This window comes from Nicotiana sylvestris, chromosome 12 (assembly GCF_000393655.2).
Source record: "Nicotiana sylvestris chromosome 12, ASM39365v2, whole genome shotgun sequence".
Taxonomy (NCBI): domain Eukaryota; kingdom Viridiplantae; phylum Streptophyta; class Magnoliopsida; order Solanales; family Solanaceae; genus Nicotiana; species Nicotiana sylvestris.
In genome coordinates, this window is record NC_091068.1 from 143,034,724 (window position 1) to 143,054,246 (window position 19,523).

Sequence of the window (19,523 nt, forward strand, 5' to 3'; positions counted from 1 at the left end):
ACTTAGCTCGAATCCCCTCCCACCTTCTCGAATCTTCGTTTGAAGATTCGAGTCAGCACCTGACTTACACCAATTGACCCCAGTTTCACACCAGACAGTCCCCGGACCCCCCTCGTGACCAAACCATGCTTGGTTTGGTCCAAATCTAATCAGGGAAACATGAATCCCAGATCTGATTTTAGGAACCCTAGGGTTCCTCGTGACTGGTCTGTATCCGTTTGAGCCAAAGTATTTAGGGTTTAATGGACTTTAGTCGAAGTGTTCTCAGTGAGAACACTTCGATTAAAGTCCTTTCAACCCCAAGAAGGGTTTGTTCGAATCTGAGCTAAGACTTTTTGATTCTTCGGGGATTTAAGGTGAGTTTGTTTCCTTTTTCTTTATTCAGTCCATGTGCCGATTAAAGGTCTGTTCGTTGGCCAAATGTCTTGTTTAATTTGTGTTTTGAATTTTTACCAACTGTATCCTGTCCACCTTGCCTGAACCTCTGTTATTTGATCGAGTCTTTCTTCTATTCATTGATAATGTGTAGATGTGTATGTACTGTGCAATCAATTGAACTTTGAACTTGACTAATTAACTGATTCCCCGGTACAGTTTCTGTTTAGTCATTACAATTCGAATCATGTGTTTGATACTGTTAGATTTCTGATCATGGTCTTTGATTGTATATGTTATAATTAGTATAGTCGAGTCGACAAATGTCGTCAATTAATCTCAGTAGTTAGAATGTTAATAATTGAATCTGTTGCCTGCTGCAACTTTGTTTGAATCAAAGTAAGAATCAAGTATGGCTACTTATAGTTGCTGTATTTGAATCTGAAAATAAAAAGGTTAGATTGTTAGCTGCAATCTGAATTGGAGGGCATGTGCACTTGTGCACAACATGTGCATAAAGGCCCTTTTTGGTTTAAAATAGTTTGACAGCATATGCTGTCAGATTACATTCTGCTGCCCATATTCTGCTTTAGTTCAGAAATAATAAACCTTACTCAAAAGGTAAGTCTGCCAGGGAATATCATAGGGGTGTGTTTTTATTTAAATAGTAAGTGGAAACTGAAAAGAAGACAGCACATGGGAGGGGTTTTCTGATTGATAAACAGGCTGTTAAAGAGTTGAGTTTTAGGCTTATAAGAGGGGGGATACACATTGAGATACACACACACACAGACACACATAGGGAACTCAGATTGAACATTGAGAGCTGAGTTCTGAAAAACAGAGAACACTGAAAAAGAATTCTTTTTGATAGCTCAAATAGATTTCAAGACTGAAAATTGACATTGGATTTTGAAAAGAAAGGAGATAGTGAGAGGGATAAAACATACAAAATCAGAAACTGTTTTCTTCCTGCTGTTTGTTCGATTCTTAGTTGGTTCAACCTGTTCAAATCAGTTCTGTTTTTCTCTCAAGTATCAGCTAAGTTTGTTGTTTGGTTCGTATTGGTTGTTTCTCTTGGAATTGGATTGTCTGAATTCTGATTCTACTTCCCTGATTATTGCTGTCATTTTGCTGCCTCTTCCTTCGTCTATAATTGCATCTTGCACTGGAATTTGTCCTGCTGCTATTTATCTGTTACTGCTGCTGTTTCATTTACACTGCTACTCAACTGACTCCCCTGCTTTTTTCATTGTAAGCATCTCCTCAGGTACACATTTCGAATCTGTCTGATGTAACTGATGTCGCAATGAAAGTTGAATCGAAAGATCTGAAGGAATTATAATCATCTGTTGCTTCACTTGCAAATTTTTATAAATGTTCTTAAGCTGTGTAAGTTTTAGTCTGTTAGTCTAATAGAGAATACATTAGTAAGTTTGTACTTAATTAAAGTTTATGCTGATCTGAAACTGCGACATTTGACTCGTTTAGTAATATACAGGATGTAAATACAATTCATGGAATGTGCAACTATTTAATACGATTGTTAAAATTAAACTCACTCTTTTAGCATGCTTTGAATAGGTAAGGGAGAATGGCTGTTAAATCTAGCCAAATATAATACAGTTTTGAATCACCCAGTTTCGACTTCCTTAGGCAGTTTATAGGACGGGTTTTGAACATCCTCGGTAACATCCTTTAATAAGGAATTCTATTAATCCTGTTTAAGCAAGTTAATTTAAATCCGATTTAAGGATGTTGTTCGGATTAAGTGTTGTATTTCGTCAATCTCGTATGTAACTTCTTTGTCCAATTAAAGCATTTTTCATAAGGTATGACGTCTCTTCATTTTATAAATAATTAATCAGAAATTGATAAGGATCCGGATTAGGCCAAAGCATATACTTGAATTAGCATGTATCTTTCTTCTTCTATTTTTAGAGACAAACGCATTAGAAATGTAGTCGCTTTAGGATATCCTTTCTAAAATGGAGACGAGCCTCGCCAAATAAAATGCAAATTGCGGGGCCCTCAATAACTAACCAAAATAAATATTTTGAATTCAGGACAGGCCGTTTAGTGAATTTCATGGCCTTCCCCAAAAATAATAACGCGTTAGACTCTTTAGGCGCGGCTTAATTATATTATATTCTTAAATTCGGGTGCGCATTTATGTGACCCAAACTCAAATCTCAACGGAGTCGAAATGTGTTAACAACTACGGGTGCATTGATTGTGACGTGGTTCGAGATGCATTTTCACGACGTTGCAATTCTATAAAAATAAATGATAATAATGAAAGCGGTTTAAACTTAATAAAAGCACATAAGTCACAACATGTATTTAAATCAGATATTTAGCCATTATAACAATTTAAGCGACCGTGCTAGAACCACGGGATTCGAGGGTGCCTAACACCTTCCCTCGGGTCAACAGAATTCCTTACTTAGAATTTCTGGTTCGCAGACTTCATTTGGAAAAGTCGAAAATTTCCTCGATTTGGGATTCAAGATAAACCGGTGACTTGGGACACCAAAAACCAAACCTTTCCCAAGTGGCGACTCTGAATTAAATAAATAATCTCATTTCGAATATTGTCACTTAAATTGGAAAAACTCCCTCGCGCATTTAACCCTTCGGGGGCGGGCGCGCAAAAAGGAGGTGTGACATGGGACATTGTCACTGATGGTCCCCTGGCTACCATGAAGAAGAATGCTGAAGGAGTAGATGTGCCAAAAACAATAGCTGACTGCAATGATGAGGACTTGAGGAAATGGGAAAAGAATGTTAAGGCCAAGAAATGGCTTGTGTGTGGACTTGGTCCAGACGAGTACAATAGAATTCAAAGCTCTACCACTGCTAAGGAAATTTGGGACACATTGCAAGTGGCTCATGAAGGAACACCTCAAGTGAAGAGGTCCAGAGGAACACTGTCGTATTCTCAATATGAGAATTTCACCACGAAGGAAGGATAAACCATCCAGGAGATGTATACAAGGTTCACCGCACTAACAAATGAACTTAATTCTCTTGGAAGGGTTACTCTTGAAGAGGACAAAGTTGAGAAAATTTTGACAAGAGTTCTGCCAGTCACTTAGGAAAGCAAAATCATTAACCATTCAGGAATCAAAGAACATTGCCACTCTTAAGTTGGACGAGCTAATTGGAAATCTCATAGCCTATGAACTAAGAAGGCAAACCATGAAGATGGATGCACCCAAGAGGAAAAGGAGCCTGGCATTCAAAATCAATGAAGGTGTTGATCTAGAGGAGGATGAAATGACCATGATCACAAAGGACTTCAAGAAGTAACTAATGAGAGAAAAGGGTCCTTCAAGAAGTGAAAGCTACAACAAACCAAGGGTTCCTGAAAAACAAACCAATGAGGGGTGTTACAAGTGTGGGAAGACTAATCACCACATCAAAAACTGCCCTCAATGGGAAATTGAATGGAAGAAGGAAAGAGCTGAACGAAGGAACAAGAAGAAGGAATAGGTTCAACCCAAGAAGAACAAAGGATCAACAAAGGCTATGGTTGCTGCTTGGGGAGAAAGCTCAGATGAGGACTCAGAGGATGAAGATGGAGATGAAAAAGCACTTATGGCAATTGGAGAATCCGATGAGGAATTTGAGGTAAGTATAAATGAAAAGGAGAACCCGATGGATTTCATTGATGAATCTGAGGATCTAAACAATGAAAAGGAGCAGTTGTCTAAGGAGTGTGTGATTTTGAAAGCTAAGTGCAAAAATCTGGAACTTAGGGCTAGTGAAAGTGAAAGTAAAAATGCTGAGTTAAAGAACCAGGTTCATAAACTTGACACCACTATCCTAGAGCTTAGATCTGAAAATCTAAAATTGAAATCAGGAACTGGTAAAAAGAAAGCTGATCACACACAACTCACTTTAGAAGAAAATGTAAGAAAAATAAAAGATGAGTTGTATAAAAGAGATGAGCAGATAAGAGTCCTTAAGGAGGATCTAAACAAGGTTAAGCATGAGCTAGACAGAACCTGTAAATGGAATAGGTCCTCCGATGCACTTTCATGGCTACATGAACACCATAGTAGCAATAAGAGAGGACTTGGCTATGAGACCCCTGGACCTAAGTCGGATCCCAAAAGCAAGTACCTCACACTTCCTGAGAACATAATTTGCACACACTGTGATAAAACTGGTCACTATTTGCAAAAGAAAAGGCTAGCCAAAAGAATAAAGAATTTGTTCAAGGAAAAAATAGGTTGCTGGGTTGGGCTAAAAAGAATATGATTTACCCTTTTTCCTATAGAAAAGGACCCAAACTAGTTTGGGTTCCTAAGACTAACCCCTGATTTCCTTTTGCGGGTGTAAGTGAAGGGAAACAGCTTAATATGGTACATAGATAGTGGCTGCTCAAAGCATATAACAGGAAACAAGAACCAGTTCCTTTCATTTGAGGACCTCAAAATAGGTAATGTCACTTTTGGAAATGGGAAGAAAGGTGAGATCATTGGGGTTGGAAAGGTAGGTAAGACCAATTCTCACTCTATTGAGAATGTCTACTTGATAGATTGCCTAAAATACAGCCTAATAAGACAATCACTATTGTGTGATAGAGGAAACTTGGTAGCATTCACCTCTACCAAATGTTTTGTGATTAATCTTACCACTAACAAGATTTTTTTGCAGAGAAAAAGAGTAAACAATACATACATTGTAGATTTGTCCACACTTTCAGAAAATGAACTCACTTTCTTAAGTGTGTTGGACAATGATCCCCTCTTTTGGCACATGAGACTTGGACATGCAAGTCTGAGTCAACTCAACAAATTAGTCTCCAAGGATCTGGTGATAGGGTTGCCTAACATCAAGTTCAAGAAAGAAAAAGTTTGTGAGGCTTGGTGCAAGGGGGAAGCAGGTAAGATCCTCTTTTAAATGCAAGAAAGTGGTAAGCACCACCAGAACGATGGAACTGGTCCATATGGATCTGTGTGGTCCAATGAGAACATTAAGCGAATGTGGTAAAATATATGTGATGGTTCTTGTTGATGATTACTCTAGGTTTACTTGGACATTGTTTTTAACATCTAAAGATGAAGCATTTGACATGTTTACTTCTTTCGTTAGAAAAACTCAGAAACAACTAGGTAATCAATTTGCATCAATTAGGTCTGATCATGGAACTGAATTTGAAAATGTTAAGTTTGCTGAATTTTTGCATGCTACATTATAAATAGTTGCATGACTAGACCTCTTGTTAAGAAGATTCCCTATGAGTCACTTAAAGGGAGAAAGCTAAATATATCCCATCTTAGGGCATTTAGATGCAAGTGCTTTGTGCACAAAATGGCAAAGACCCCCTAGGTAAGTATGATCCCAGAAGTGATGAGGGAGTATTCTTGGGATATTCTCCACATAATAAAGCTTAAAATATATTTAGTAAAAGAACTATGTGTGTAGAAAAAAGTGTATATATTATTTTATTGAAAAACTAACATTCTTTCTGAGAGGCAGGAACAAGATAATGAAGAGATTGGGCTGATAATAAATTCAAATGGTGAAACCACAGTCCATCCTCAATATGCATCATAGGAAGGAACAGGTGATAGAACAGGTCTTTCCACCTAGGGCAACATGACAGGGGGAACTGAGTAAAGAGTAATTGATCCTCAAACCTCAAGGGAACCTGTCCAGGAACCTATTCCTCAGTAACAAAACCAGGAAGGAACATCCAAAGAAATTGACACTTCTATTGCAACATCCACGAAATTGGATATATATGAACCTGGTTCATCTATTGATTAGAAGTTGTATAGGGGAATGATTGGTTCTCTTTTATATCTCACTACTAGCAGACCTGATTGGTTCCACCAAGGAAGAGTTGTATCAGAACTCTAGTTATTTCTTCATCTACTAACTCTATAAATTGCGGGATGTTCTCACATTAAAGGTTTTGCACAAAAATGCAGAAGTTAAACGTGAATTGAGAGCAAAATAGCAAGGCTTTTTGCAAGCAGTTCGTGTGTGATTCAACTGTGCAAACCTGAAGCTACATGAACCAGATTAAAGAACCAGCTCCATAAAGAGTTTTAAGTGTCTATCTTTTATTCTAGTTCAATTGTAGTAGGTGATTTTACATTGTACCTTTCAGCTTTCATAGAAGCAATTGTATTAGGTACTTAGAGTGTTCAAGTTATAGCTAACTTGAAGTTGTTGCAACAGTTGAGGCTGTGCGCCACAACGGGATTAGAGTTAATCCTTAGGTTTACAACGTGTTTTTGTAAATGCTATTTTGGCTCAGTGATTTTAGTGGAAGTTTGGGAAAATCCTACTGAGTAGTAGGTCATGAATTTTTCACCTTTTGAGCCAGGTGTTTTCCACGTAAAAATCTATGTGTTCTTTATTTTATGTACTTATTATTTCGCAAATAGTAGTAGTTAGAACACATAGAAGAATCAGGTCCTTCCACAAATAGTTTAAGCGAAAAATTGGTCACCACACAAATCACCCCCCCTCTTGTGTGGTATTGACGATTAGAACATCACGCGAGCTATGAGCCTCCTGAAGAATCAACTCACGCAACCCATCTACATTAGGAACACATAGCATGCTCTGCATCCTCAATGCACAATCATCCCCAATAGTGACCTCCTTAGAATCATCGTGTTGGACCGTTAACCTAAGGACAAACAAATGGAGGTCATCATACTGACACTCCCTGATACGATCATAAAGAGAAGACCGAGAGACCACACAAGCCAATACTCGACTAGACTCAGAAATATCCAATCTCACAAACTGGCTGGCTAAGGCCTGAACATCTAACGCCATGGGCCTCTCTACTGTTGGTAGATAAGCTAAACTCCCCAAACTCACTACCCGACAACTCAAAGCATCAGCCACCATATTGGTCTTCCCTGGGTGGTACAAAATAGTGATATCAAAATCCTTAAACAACTCTAACTACCTCCTATGATGCAAGTTAAGATCCTTTTACTTGAACAAATGCTACAAACTCCGGTGATCGGTGTAGATCTCACAAGAGACACCATACAAATAGTGCCTCCAAATCTTTAAAGCATGAACAATAACAGCTAACTCAAGATCGTGGACAGGATAGTTTTTCTCATGCACCTTCAGTTGTCTGGACATGTAGATAATCACCCTACGGTCCTGCATCAACACCGTGCCGAGGCTAACTCGCGACGCATCACAATAAACTGTACAAGACCCTGAACCTGAAGGCAATACCAATATTGGGGTTGTAGTCAAAGCATTTTTGAGCTTCTGAAAGCTCTCCTCACAGTCCTTTGTCCATCTAAATGGAGCGCCCTTCTGGGCCAGCCTAGTCATAGGCACTGCAATAGACGAGAACCCTTTAACAAATTGATGGTAATATCTCGCCAAACCAAGGAAACTCCGGATCCCTATGGCTGAGGACGGTTTGGGCCAACTCTACACTGCTTCCACCTTCTTTGGATCCACCTCAATCCCTTCCCTCGACACCACGTGACCAAAAAATGCCACGGAATCTAACCAGAACTCACATTTTGAGAACTTTGCATATAACTTATTTTCTCTCAAGGTCTGAAGCATTGTCCTCAGGTGCTGCTCATGATCTTCCCGACTTTGGGAGTACACCAAAATGTCATCAATAAAGACAATGATGAATGAGCCAAGATAAGGCCTAAATACACTGTGCATCAAATGCATAAATGTTGGTGGGGCATTGGTAAGCCCAAATGACATCACAAGGAACTCGTAATGACCATACCGAGTCCTAAAAGCAGTTTTCAGGATATCTGGCTCCCAGATCTTCAACTGATGATAACCTGAAAGCAAGTCAATCTTGGAAAACACTCGGGCACCCTGTAACTGATCAAATAGGTCATCAATACGAGGCAAAGGATACCGGTTCTTCACTGTAACTTTGTTCAACTGGTGATAATCAATGCACATACGTATATAACCATCCTTTTTCTTCACAAATAAGACAGGAGCACCCCAAGGTGACACACTGGGCTGAATGAAGCCCTTATCAAGTAATTCTCATAATTGTTCCTTCATCTCCTTCAACTCAAGAGGGGCCATACGATAAGGAGGAATAGAGATAGGCTGAGTGCCCGACAACAAATCAATACCAAAATCAATGTCTCTGTCGGGTGGCATACTCGGAAGATCAGCTGGAAACACATTAGGGAAATCCCTCACTATTGGGACTGACTCAACTGTAGGGTTATCAATACTAACATCTCTCACATAGGCTAGATATGCGTCACACCCCTTCTCAACCATTCGTTGAGCTTTAAGAAATGAAATAACTCTACTGGGAGTGTAATCTAAGGTACCCCTACACTCTAATTGTGGTAAACCTGGCATAGCTAGCTTCATGGTCTTGGTGTGAAAATCAAGAATAGCATAATGGGGCGACAACCAGTCCATGCCCAATATAACATCAAAATCTACCATGCTGAGCAATAATAAATCAGCCCTGATCTTAAACCCACTAGGAGTAATCAAATATGACTGATACACGTGGTCCACAACAAGAGAATCTCCCATAGGGGTAGACACATAAATAGGGGAACTCAAAGAATCCCAGGATACGCCCAAATGCATGGAAAAATAAGAGGACATATAGAAATAAGTGGAGCTTGAGTCAAATAGAACCGATGCATCTCTATGACAGACCTGAACAATACATGTAATGATAGAATCAGATGCAACAGCCTCTGTACGAGCAGGAAGTACATAGTATCTGGCCTGGTCTCCCCCTATAGGGCGACCTCTACCTCCTCGACCTCCACCTCGAGCAGGCTGAGTAGGTGGGGTGGCACTTGGTGCTGTAATCATAGCCTGAGGACCTATTAGAGCACGTTATGGCTGAGAAGTCTATGGAGGTGCATCCCTACTAAGTTTGGGGCAATCCCTCACCATATGATGAGTGTCGCCCCACTCAAAAACAAGCTTTGGGAGGACGTGGCTATTGTGACTGGCTCAGGCCAGATCTGCTGGACTGACCGTTGATAGCACCCTGTGTCGGAGGCACATTAGATACTGGAGGTGCACAATAAGTCTCCTGAGGTCTAGGAGGAGCTAAAATACCACTGGCGGCTAGAAGAGCTGAATGAACGGGGCGACTCACATAACCCCTATCATGACGAACTGCAGTTCGGGCATGGGAACCATAATAATAGCCCGACTATCGAGACCTCTTGGCCTCTCTCTCCTCCCTATCCCGAGCATGCATGCCCTCTACTCTTCTAGCAATACTCATTACCTGCCGATACAAGATATCTATCTCTAACTCCCGGGCTATGTTGGTCCTGATGTTGGGAATGAGTCCTTCAATAAACCGACACACCCTCTCTCGAACTGTAGAAACCAAGGACAGTGCGTGTCTAGCCAAGTCACTGAAACAGACTGCATACTCTGAAACAGTAATAGCACCCTAGCACAACTACTCAAACACTGCGCGCCATACGTCTCTGAGGTTCTGAAAGACATACTCTCTCAACATGTCCGAGAACTGAGTCCATATAGGGGAAGCTGACTCAGCCGGACTGTCTAACTCATAAGTACGCTACCACTGATAGGCTGTTCCTCGAAGCTGGAAGGTAGTGAAAGAAACCCCACGTAACTCTGCTATGCCCATAGTGCAGAGGATACGATAGCACTCCTACAGAAATCCCTAAGCATCCTCTGATGGTAGACCACTGAGTGTAGGAGGGTCGTACTTTTTGTACTTCTCAAGCCTACGCTGCTCCTTCTCTAAATCTGTTGCCCTACCCTCGGGCTGAGCTGCGGGGTACAGGTGGTACCGGTATAACCTCTAGAATCTGATCAACCTGAACTCGTTGCTCAGGCGTGCGAGCGGCGGGAATACCTCACTCGGGTGATCATGCTACACCATGTGTGCATCCTAGGCCTCTACCCCCGCATCGAGCGGCTCTAGCAGGGGGCACAGATGCCTGGTCATCTTTGGTTGCATGTGTCCTCACCATCTGTGAGAGAATAAAATACAGAAGTTTAGAATTTCAAAGTCAATAATCTCGCACGAAAAGGAATCAAATGAAGTGGAATTTCCTAACAGTTCCACAGCCTCCAGAAGATAAGTACAGACATCTTCATACCAATCCGCGAGACTCTAATAAACCGGCTTGTGATTCACGACTCCTATGAACCTAGAGCTCTGATACCAACTTATCACGACCCAATGTCTCCCTCTGTGAATTGCCGTGATGGCAACTAGTCTCTACAACTAGGTAAGCCTAACACTTTGCAGAAATAAAATAAAAGCATGAACATTAACTACTAACAGTAATAGATACCTATTAAGCAACTGAATGCCACTCGACATATAGAATTATCACTTTTGAAATGTATGAAAACAATTACCAAAACTCGTAAACCCGCAAGTCACAAGCTACTAAGAAGTCTTCTATACATCATTTCTATAGAAAGAAGGAAAATGAAAGTAGGAAAATAGAGGGGGATTCCGAGGATCTGAGGGCACGGCAAATGTACCTTGAAATCTCCAATAAGCAGCAACGACTGCAACTAGTGATGAGGCTGGTAACCTGAACTTGGATTTGCACACGAAAAACATGTGCAGGAAAGGGTGTGAGTACACCACAATGATAACCAGTAAGTGTCAAGCCTAACCTCGGTCTAGTAGTGACGAGATTAGGTCAGGGCTCGACTGGTATACACATAATGAAATAGGACAGAATGAAATATCACAGTAGAAATAAATACAAAAATCTAACAGGAATGGAATCAATGAATGCCAACAGCTTAGAACACAATGATAACAACAAGGGATCTCCCGAGATACGGTCTCTTAGTCCCAAACATAAATGTGCAGGGGGATCTCCGGGAATACCGTTTCATAGTCCCAAAGTAAATATGCAGAACAGGAGGATCTCCTAGAATACCGTTTTGTAGTCCCAAAGTAAATATGTAGTACGGGAGATCTCGGGGAATACCGTTCTGTAGTCCCAAAGTAAATATGTAGCTCAACCAATAGAAATAATAGTTACAACAAGAAACCTACAGTTTAGACTAAGTTCAGGTCAAGGAAAGCAAGTAATTTCACTAAACATGTTACATAGAGTTCAAATAGGCAGTTAAAACACGTAGGCATGCTATTCTAACTAAGCATGATAGTTACATATGCTAGTGTAGTTCAAATAAAGAGAAACAAGTTATGACTTAGTGAAAAACAGGGTTTTACAACAAATAGCCTGTGTACGTACTCGTCACCTCACGTACACAACACTCACATATCAAAACAATACCAAATCCTAAGGGGAGTTCCCCCCACAAGGTTAGGCAATCTACTTACCTCAAACCAAGCTCAAATCAATCCATCAATATGCTCTTTTCAAGAATATCCGGCTTTGAATGATCCAAATCAAGCCAAATCAATTACATAACATAAATATAACTACAAGAAACTAATCTAACTAATGATATTGAAGCTAAGGCAAGAAAATGGAAAAATCGCCCAAAAAAACCTCCCCGGGCCCACATATCGGAATAGGGTAAAGGTTATCAAATATGAACACCTATTCACTCACGAATTCACTCGTACCAAACTTATCCAAATCAGATGTCTAAATCCCAATCAAAACTGAGAAACTTGGTTGGGGAAACTTTCCCCCATTTTCCCAACTTTTCAAACCAAATCCGAAATTAAATAGAGAAAACAACTTTAGATTAATGAAATACAACTAAAAACGAGTTAGGAATCGTTACCCCAAAACTCTCTGAAAATCCCTCAAAGAATCACCAATTTTCGAGCTCCCAAATCCAAAAATAGAGAATGAATTCATACCCTCAATTTTACCCTTTTTACTGTCAGTCAAACCGACCTGTGGTCATATTTCCGCTTCTGCGGTCCCGCTTTTGTGATTAAGATTCCGCACTTGCAGAGATTCATTAAACCTAGGCTACGCACCTACGCACTGCTCTTCGCACCTATGGATGCGCTTCTGCGCTCACTCATCCGCTTCTGCGGATATCAACTTCCTTCTCCATTCCGCTTTTGCAATCACCCCTCCGCAGACCTCTCCACAATTGCGAAAACACCAGAACCAGAAAAAACTCAGAAATTGCATAAGTTAAAATTTCAACCCATTGAGCATCTGAAACACACCCGAGGCTCCCAGGAGCTCAACTAAACATACCAACCAATCTTAAAATACCATACGAACTTAATCGGGCCCTCAAATCATATCAAACAACGTTAAAAACACAAATCATCCCCGATTCTAACTTAAAGAACTTAGAAATCTCCAAATTCGACAACCGATGCCGAAACATATCAAACCACATCCGAATGACCTCAAATTTTGCACACAAGTCTTATTCAACATTACGAACCTACTCCAACTTTCGAAATTGGATTCCGACCCCAATATCAAAAATTCCACTACAGGTCCAAAACTCCAAAAATTCGACTTTCGTCATTTCAAGCCAAAATAAGCTACATACCTCCAAAACACAATCCAAATACGCCCTTAGGTCCAAAATCACCCAACGGAGCTAACAGAAATGACAAAACTCTATTTCGGAGTCGTCTTCACACAGTTCCAACTATGGTCCAAATCATAAGGCTTAACCCTCCATTTAGGGACTAAGTGTCCCAAACTACTTCAAAAATCAAAATGAATCTTCCCGGCAAGTCACAATAGCAGAAACAGGTACGGAGGAAGCAGTTAATAGGGGATCGGGGCTCTAACTCTTAAAATGACCGGCCGAGTCGTTACAACTTTGTATATTATGTATACAACACAAATTGTTTATGGACTCTCATGTATATCACATTGTATATCATGTATATAATATAAATTTTCATGGATATACATAGTTACACATGATATACATGAGATATCACTGATGCACATAGATATATACACGGGATACAATAGAGGATACACATGTGGAGTCGTCTTGAACTTGAGTTTTCAATCTGAAATGTGTTATACAAAGAAAGAAAATAAAATTTTGATATAATTTGTGATATACACATTATTATTATGTTACACACGTGATATACAAATAATATAATTATTATTGTGTTATATACATTTGGATATACATATAAAAAAACTAAAAAATAATTAAAAAATATTTGAGAGTTTTTTCGGATACTACTGAAGGAAATTGAACCTAATTTCTAGGATGATGGTTGTTACGAGAGAAGCGAGAGAGGGTTTTACATAATTTTTGTTATATTTAAGTAAAATAATTTGAGAAAATCTCACTTTATATCCATTAATTCCAAACTATTTATCCTTCAATGCCTAGGCCCAAACTATTTACTACTCCTACCCATGGGGCCCAAACTATTTACCCGCTAATTCCAGTCGATGATTTGCCAAAGATGGAAGCGATGAATAATATCAAAGCAATAAGCTTCATCTGCAATCTAGACCCCTCAATTGATGAAAGACTAAATAAAACGAAATAGGAAGACTCCAAGAATCCACATATAATTAGCGACCCTGAAGAACCAGATGCTACTAAGTCAACAACAGAATAGTTAAAGGCAATCATCCTCTTTATCGACTTTCTGGGAAAAAACTCTACATGGGTTTTTGACTCAACCCCAGACACAGAGACACATTAATTGACTTTTTTTAGCTAACACCAATTGATTTGCATGGTCTCATGCTAATATCATCCTTTGAGAATCTTCCCATTAAGGATTACTAAGAATATCCACCATTGTTGGGCTTGAAGCTCAATTTTATTTTTGAAGATTTCTTATATGATTCAAAGTGGGTGCTGTTAAATATTGCCTATAGTGCCTTCTGGAAGTTCATACTGAAATTTGATAGCATTTGGAGCTGATTTGAGGTGATTGAGATCGAAATTTTCAGTTGAAAGTCGAAGAAGAACACAGCTACAATATACCACTACGGTATACAATATGTTATAGGAGTATATAGCCATACTGCAACAGTATACTATTATAGTTTACAAAATAGTATACATATACTATAGGAGTATATAGTTATACTGCAATAGTATGCTATTATAGTATACAATATATTATTATAGTATACTGTAATAATATGCAAGATACTGTAACAATATGCTCTAATAGTATACAATATACTATAATAGTATACTTATTACCTGTAAATTCACTTGCCTTTTTCCTTTTAATTTGTTTTAGCTTTTACCCAGCGTGAGGGGTAAATTGAAAATGCAAAAAAAAATAATTATAATATGCTATATAATGTAACAGTATACTCTTACAATTAGATCCTTTTAGAATTTTTTAAAATTTTTTATTGACAACTGATATTATTTTAGTTTAATAATTGAATTAAAAAATTTTAAACTCTTTGCATACAATTGTATACCCTGTTGGTATAGCTATATACTATACTGGTATCATATGTTAGTTAATATTTTTTTGATTGTATTAGCTATATTTAATTGGTACACAATTTGATTTTTCTTTAGTAATAATATTAAAAAAAAGAATAATAAAAAATAGTGAAAACAGAGATTATGAAGAGAAAAAGAAGTTAAATGAAATTAGAAAAGGAAAAAAGAAAAAAAATAAGAAGTAAACGAGAAAAAAGAAAAGGAGAAAGGAAAAAAAAAAGCATAGTAATAAAAAAGAATTGGAGAATAAAGAAAAAATTCCTCACAAAACCTACTATGGGTAGGAAATGTAATTAGTTTATGGGTAGGAAAACAAATGGGCAGACAAGGGTAAATAGTTTTATTTTTTTAAACTACTGATTATTTTCATAGAATGATAATAAGTTAGAGTTCGCAAACAGGGGCTGATGCAGCCTTCGGACTATGGGATCTGAACCCCCGGTACTTTTCATATGCAGTATAAATTTATGAAAAAAAGTCGACTAAAATTAAGATAAATATTAGATATGAACCCATAACTTTAAAAATATAATGAGTTTTGTGCCAAAAATAATAAATGTTGAACCCACATAGCTAAAATCCTGAATCCGTCTCTGTTCGCAAAGTAGCTCGGGGTGGCGGCGGGCTCCGGTCGTGACACAGTATTACAAAACTTAGCCATAGATACCAGCAATATAAAGTACTATTACAATGTACTTGGATATGGGAAAAGATCGTATGTCAATTTTTTCTTTTATATTTGCATAACCACATGCAAAACTACTTAAAAAATGCGAGATGAAGAACGTAATATATAATTGCACCCCTAAGAAGCACGATGACACCTCTATTACTGAGTTAGCATTCAACTTTAACGATCAAATTTTTCCAAGCGTTTATAGAAAATGATGAAGCAAAAGAAATAGTACTAAAAGAGAGAGAAAATACACAAACTGCATAACTTATTTCATTCATCAAGATTAATATATATACTAAGTAGACACATACATATATGATAGAAAATAAACGACCAATTAATATTGGGACATCTAACACATAGTCGTCACTTATTCACTCAAAGTACGTAGGGAAATGAAAAGCAACATAAACACATGTAGAAATGCAGTTCTATTTATTTATTTATTTATTAGAGCTATTCACTCGGATTTTCACCTCCCGCGGCGATGAATGCAGTTGGAATCACTTGAGCATACTTTGAGGATTCTGGAGGAATGAGGCATTGCATATATCTATCCCCTAAGACAGGATATCCACATGAATCGCAAAACCAACCGTCAGAGCAATCACTATTCTGATTGCAAGGTCTCTTACAAGTTAGCCAACCATCATCTTTTAGTCTTGAGAACAATAGATTTCTTTCAACCATTTCCATTTCCATATCTAAGGGTAAGTTTCTCAATGCTTTCACTTTCATCTTCGGCGAGCTGATCATGGATGGATTAACTGCATATTAATTCAAGCAACATTGAGTTAAACACTAATATAAAATGATATATATACACACTTAGAGGCAGAGCTAGAATTTCAACTTTATGGGATCTGAATTTTAGAGCGACAATTTCAGGTGCTAATGACTAAGTTCTAAATTTAATATTTATACATATTTGATGTATTTCTTAATACAAAATACATTCTTTGAGCAAAAGTTATTTAGTTCAGCTTAACATGTAGCTCGACGTTTGCCTCGCCAGTGCATACACTCCCTCCGTCCTATTTTATGTGTTCATGTTTGACTTGCACGGAGTTATTTAGTTCATGTTTTGTCTTTCTTTTGGAACATACTAAAAATGACATTGTGCCATATAAATTGGAATGGAGAGAGTTCATATATAAAGAGATAGAGAGCTAGGAAGAGGGGAATGCAACTACTAACCAACAATCGCCAGGAGGAGAGCAGCAAAAAAGAAAGCAAATTTAATTCCAGCCATTGACAATGCTTTGTCTTGAAATCTGAAGTGGGGAAGTTGTGTTTGTTTGTAGTGCTTTGCTCAACTAATTAGGGGCATATTTATAGCCGTTAGTGAAGGTCTATTGCCAATTTCGTGAGCTCCTTTTACTTTGAAAAAATGAAGTGTCGTGTATCATGAAATTGTATCTCTCGTGCATGTGTTTTTAATCTCGGGTATGTTTGGTATGAAAGGAAATGTTTATATATATATATATATATATATATATATATATATATATATATATATATGGTAGGCAGAGGTGGACCCAGAATATTTACGAGACGAGGGCACATTATTTCTCAACCAGTGACCTCTAAAGGCTTTTAGTATTCAGGGTGCCAACAGCTTTAAATTAACCATTTTCAAGGTATATGCGTATATATATACACATGATTTCATCTGAAATTTACGGGATCCGATGAACCCTCACCTATACACATGGGTCAGCCTCTGTTGGTAGGCTTAAATGTTTTTACAAATATTTTTCTCATGAACCCATTCTCCTCCAATTGGAGGAAAATTTTTTCTCTATCAAGAGAAGGAAAAATATTTTTCAAAAACTTTTTTTCAACCTTCCCCACCATATTCCTCATCCCCCTAACCCTCATCCCCACACTCCCACTTACCCACCCACCCCTACCTACCTCAACCCCCACTCCACCCTCGCCCCTTGCCCCCTACCCCAACCCCACCCCCTCCCCCGACCCTCCAACCCCACCATAATTAAATAGAAATATTATCAATAGTACTTTCTTATCATGTTATGTTATGGGTAGAGTAATTTTTTTTTCATTTCAAGAAATGATTATTTTCTTTTCATGATATAAGAAAAACTATTTTTTTTCATTTTAACAAAAAAGTACTTTTTTTCCATGATGTGTAGTGAAAAGTATTTTCTTTCATTTGAACAAAAAAAAATATTTTTTTCATGATGTTAAAAAAAATATTTTCTTTCATTTAAATAAAATGAGTACTTCCTTTTCATATTATAGAAAGAGTACTTTCTTTTTTAACCAAAAAAATATTTTCTATTTAGTTATGGAGAACAAATTTCAACGTTCTTTTTGCTTTAAAAAGTAAAGCATCACATTAATTCCTTTGGGTTTGTGTGAATTTTTTGAAGAATAATTAAATTGTTAAAGAAAATAGAGTCCTGAAAACGTTGGGTATTTGGAGGAAGGGGGATGAGGAGAGTAGCATAAAAAATTATTTTCCTAAAAAGTATTTTCGACTCTTTAACAAAAACACTAAAAAATATTTTCATTTTTTTTTTCATTTACCAACCAAACAAGGGAAATAAGTGATAAAGCCACGCATTTTTCATGATAATATTTTTTAGAAAAATATTTTCCTTCTTACCTAACGCACCCCTCCTCTCGCTTTGTTTTGCACGTTAGTCAATGCAATTTGTCTATATATTGTAAACAAATGCATAATTTAAAAGCATCGTTTTCATATAATATTATTGGCTGAAGATTATTAAGGAACCAGAAAACTTCTTTATATCATATATATCAAGTGCACGTTAATATGTAGTGGCTAGCATTAATCATGTCAAAACTACTGTATATCATTCATATAAAGCCACTTATATATATATAAAGGAGGGACTAGAAAATGTGACTTGGCACCGCTCTTTGGCCAAGGATCCTATTTATCTTTTTTCTCTTTTTTTTTCTTGCCTTTTCCCTTTCATTCTATTCATTTAAATTGTTTAGTAATTGAAAATTGACCATTCTCTATCCTAATTATTACATCTCATTATATTTATTTCAATTACAAAAGAAAAAAATTAACAGCTTAGTTTATTGGGTTTCTCTCTCATTTTAGTACATTACTCTATCATTAATAAATTAACCAAATATCATGTTATTAGTTTTCTCAGAAGTCATGTTCTTCAAAAAATTGTGCAACGGTTGCAACAATCAATGCTCATAACTGATGCAATTTTAACCGACACCAGTTTATAATATGTCATAATAATTATCTATATAACTATGATAATTAAAGTAGTAAATCAACACATCACTCTTCCTCTTCATAATTGATCTTTCACCCATATAATTGTGGCAATTAAAGTAGTAAATCAACACCACTCTTCCTCTTCATAACTGATCTTTCACCCATTTCCTCTTCATAAAGCTTACTGCAACGAATATATGATATTCGACAAAGAAAAAAAAATTATTTCAGCAATCTATAGGTTTGTTTCTTTTGTAGTAGAAATTCTGCATTACTGTTTTTTGTAATTCTGAATTTGTGTTTTATTTTCTTCTTATAATTGATTCATTATTTGTAGGACGGAACGATATTCTTTCCTCTTTTGGCGATAGAATAAAAATATTCTCAAACATGTTTTCCTTATAACTTTTTATTCTTCTAGAAATATATATTATGATAATGCTATTACCTTTTTTGAATTATAAGAAGAATTATAAACACTCAGTTACGAGTATAGTGTTTCATTTACTTCGTTGAATTGGATTGCTTATTGTTTTTTTTTTTTTTTTTTTTTGCAGGTATGATACAATTGATTTGGAGCAAGCACTTTGAGGAAGTATTCTTTCCTCATAAAGTTTGATTCTTCTAGAAGTATTTTGATAATTATAACTTTTTAGGTATCATTTGTTAATTGTTAGTAGGCAAAAGAAATTATAGCTCTTAGCAAATACTGCTACTTGTCGAAGTTCGTCTTTTGTTGTAGTTTTTGCCCTTATATTTTCCTTTTTGATCAATTTCTATGGTGACAATAATGGTGTTTTCATACCAATTGTTGAGATGATCAACTAATTGCAAGAGAATAATGACACCTAAGAA

General features: G+C 37.2%; 2 protein-coding genes and 1 long non-coding RNA gene across 3 annotated transcripts; 1 reads left to right on the forward strand and 2 right to left on the reverse strand.

Moving 5' to 3' along the window:
• Positions 1-3,906: 3,906 nt before the first annotated feature.
• Positions 3,907-5,286, forward strand: LOC138883867 (uncharacterized). Its single transcript, XM_070164585.1, has 3 exons — positions 3,907-4,620; positions 4,729-4,875; positions 5,041-5,286. Exons 1-3 carry the CDS (start codon positions 3,907-3,909, stop codon positions 5,284-5,286), a joined length of 1,107 nt encoding a protein of 368 aa, XP_070020686.1.
• A 3,114-nt stretch (positions 5,287-8,400) lies between these two features.
• On the reverse strand, positions 8,401-9,204 carry LOC138883868 (uncharacterized). The gene has a single exon (XM_070164586.1). The coding sequence runs from the start codon at positions 9,202-9,204 to the stop codon at positions 8,401-8,403; it is 804 nt and encodes a 267-aa protein (XP_070020687.1).
• Positions 9,205-15,681: 6,477 nt separating this feature from the next.
• Positions 15,682-16,839, reverse strand: LOC104243082 (uncharacterized). Its single transcript, XR_011404548.1, has 2 exons — positions 16,631-16,839; positions 15,682-16,200 (listed from the first exon to the last, which is right to left on the reverse strand). It is a non-coding gene; the product is annotated as an uncharacterized lncRNA (long non-coding RNA).
• Positions 16,840-19,523: the final 2,684 nt, after the last annotated feature.

Coding starts and splice junctions, on each gene's coding strand:
- LOC138883867 (XM_070164585.1), top strand. CDS start 3,907: ATGGTTGCTGCTTGGGGAGAAAGCTCAGATGAGGACTCAGAGGATGAA. Junction 4,621..4,728: donor AGGAAAAAATAGGTTGCTGG/GTTGGGCTAAAA, acceptor GTGTAAGTGAAG/GGAAACAGCTTAATATGGTA. Junction 4,876..5,040: donor AGATCATTGGGGTTGGAAAG/GTAGGTAAGACC, acceptor ATTTTTTTGCAG/AGAAAAAGAGTAAACAATAC.
- LOC138883868 (XM_070164586.1), bottom strand. CDS start 9,204: ATGATTACAGCACCAAGTGCCACCCCACCTACTCAGCCTGCTCGAGGT.